The sequence below is a fragment of the Olea europaea genome, unplaced genomic scaffold (assembly GCF_002742605.1).
Source record: "Olea europaea var. sylvestris unplaced genomic scaffold, O_europaea_v1 scaffold14690, whole genome shotgun sequence".
Taxonomy (NCBI): Eukaryota; Viridiplantae; Streptophyta; class Magnoliopsida; order Lamiales; family Oleaceae; genus Olea; species Olea europaea.
This window is the reverse complement of record NW_019232247.1, coordinates 1-2715: the sequence shown is the minus strand read 5'-3', so window position 1 is coordinate 2715 and position 2715 is coordinate 1. Positions and strand designations below refer to the sequence as shown.

General features: G+C 32.9%; 1 protein-coding gene across 1 annotated transcript; it reads right to left on the bottom strand.

The window, feature by feature from the left end:
• Positions 1 to 11: 11 nt before the first annotated feature.
• LOC111376202 (WAT1-related protein At1g25270-like) lies at positions 12 to 1566 on the bottom strand (the record flags this gene model as incomplete). Its single annotated transcript, XM_022999151.1, has 3 exons — positions 1152 to 1566; positions 868 to 930; positions 12 to 150 (listed from the first exon to the last, which is right to left on the bottom strand). Coding segments are annotated over exons 1-3 (396 nt in total), but the record flags the coding sequence as incomplete, so codon positions are not given.
• Between the last annotated feature and the right edge of the window lie 1149 nt (positions 1567 to 2715).

The window sequence follows — 2715 nt, the reverse complement described above, 5'->3', positions numbered from 1 at the left end:
TAGTATCCAACCCTATTATTGTTTAGAACGTACCGAAATAGTATTGCGAGGACGAATGTTATAGCAGGAATGAGATTGGTCATAGCTGCTGCAAATGTGGCTGATGTTAATGCTAAGCTCTCTGCGTATAGATTTTGGGCCATTGATCCCCTGTAATTCGATTGAAGATTAATGAAATTAAAAGAAAATCAATAGCCTGGGGAAGACATTTGAGAAGCGACTAGAAGACAATGAAAAAAAGAAAAAGAAAAAGGAAAATAAAAATTAACAAAATGTTATAAATGTATATGTTGTTTCATTAAATAAGTTAGATAAGTAAATTTTCAATACAGTGAAAAGATCAATTTAGCCTCCGTTTTCTAAAAATTAATTTTCTTAAATTAATTTTCAACCGAACATTTCATTAACTTTTATCAAGATCTATTAAAATATAGCTAAACCGAACAGGGTTGAGTCCCACTAATTTTATTCTTATTTTATTTTGTTTTTTGGGTTTTGGCGAGTGATAGAAGCAGAATTTGGTTTGGCTTTCTCTAGAAAATGGGAATTCTGTGTAGATAGTTATAATCCAATTTAGCATGCGGTCTAAAATTAAATTCGTTCATACTTTCTGACTAAAAGGAATGATAAAATAAAATAGTAACCTAGCCTACTAAATTAAAAGAGTAATGCTATTCGTAATCGCTCACTGCGGTAGTTGCCCTACGTGGCATACACATGACAGGTGATTATTTGATGCATTAATATGATAGTTTTTTTATTCATTAATACATCAAATAACTACATGTCATGTGTATGTCACGTAGGACGACTACTGCAGTGAGCGAGTGCAAATAGCATTATTCAAATTAAAAACTAAAAACTCACCCAAATAAAGCAATAAGAAATGCTTGGAAGGCAATCCTCCATGTCAATTTTGGCCTTTTTTGCCTGCAAAAATGAGCAGAATCAGATATATTAAAGCAACTACAAAGCTTTACACGCAACTTTCCCTCAAGAGAATTTTGCAGTCAAATTCACAAAATCAAAAACTTTTTCACTGTTACTGATCAAAGTGATGAAGCTTCTCAAAACTTGGAGACAAAAGCCACCTTTAATACGTAATTTATAGATTATAATTTCCCATGCAGAACTTTTGAATTTATCTGTACCTTTCGAGGATCAGAGCGAGTGGAATAACTGTTAGTGAAGCAAACACGAAGCGATAAGCCACCAAAACCTTCAAGCTCATGCCACAGTTTGCAGCCAGTTTGTAGAAAATATTGACTCCTGTTAATATTATTTGTAAACCCACCATGATTATTATTGGCTTCAGACCTTCAACTATATCACATATTTTCTCCATTACATTTGTATAGCATCTCTGTAACTTCCTGATATGTATGTGTGTGGCTTGGGTGAAAAAGAAAAATAAAGAAGGCAAGAAGATCAAGATTTTTGATTTGTCTAAACTACTTGCTCGTCTCTACATCATGGAGAGAGTTCTTTTGAAATATATATAGTGGGCCTAATGCGTAGAAGGTGCATGAAGTTAGGAGTGGATTGTGGGTGGGGTATTTATTGGATTCAACAGAACGATGTAGCAGGGTTGTTGTGCTATTTTCCCATGTCACGTAAAGAAGGAAAATGTGTAACGTTGTCTGAAATCTGAGCATGGACGAGGATTTGAAACGGTGGATTGTGGGTGGGGCATTTGTTCATTATTTTAATTTGGAATAATGTTATTTACAATAGTTCACTATCGTAGTCGTCTTATCAGGGGCGGATCCAGGATTGAATTCAAGATCGAGTTACAAAATTTTAAACCGAGCTACTATGCTGGAAAAAAAAAATTTATACATAAAAAACTGGTTTTTTACAAAAAAATAAAATAAAAAATACCTTAAAAAAAAAAAGCTATTGGGCCTGAAGAGGGGAGGGGGCTACAGCCCACGCCAGCCCCCCCAAATCCCTCTTAACGTCTTATATAATATATATGTGATAATTAATGATTTAATGCATGTAAGGCAACTAATGTACTGAGCGACTGCAAATATCATTACTCTTTAATTTTACAGTATAAATATTTTTCTTCATTAACAAATATTTTTCTTCTGAGATGGGTCCAAGAAGTTGAAGATCACATGCAAAATCAGCGAGAAGGCATTTTCGAGAGGAAAAATATATAAAATTAATAAAGCAATTAATCATCGAAGCTTTCTTAATAGAAAATGTAATAAATTAGTCATCATCCAAATGAAACTGAGGATTAGTAATAAGTTTATTGTAATTCTTAAAAAATGTGTATCATGTAGCAGCATTAGTTACTAATGCTCAATAACATTATTTTTAATCACGTCACTGCCTACGTTGCGCTCCACTACTATACATAAAGTAGTAATTAGCGTAGCAAGAATATAAGATTAAGTGCAGTTGGAATTTAATAAATAATGATTACGAAACTTTTAATTACAGCTTTTGGCTTTCCTAAATAGGAGGAAATGTAAGGCCCTGTTCTCGTTTTCGGGTCGTTTTCTGTTTTCGATTTTTCAAAACGGTGACAACGTGTTCTCTTTCCCGTTTTCGAAAACAAATTTTCGAAAACGTTTTCGAAAACGAAAAAAAATTTGTGAAGAAAACACAAAATGACTTTTTTGTCGTTTTAGGCGTTTTCAGTGTAAAACTTGAAAACGCGGGAAACACTTCTTTTTTTTTTTTTTTTTTTTTTTTTTTTTT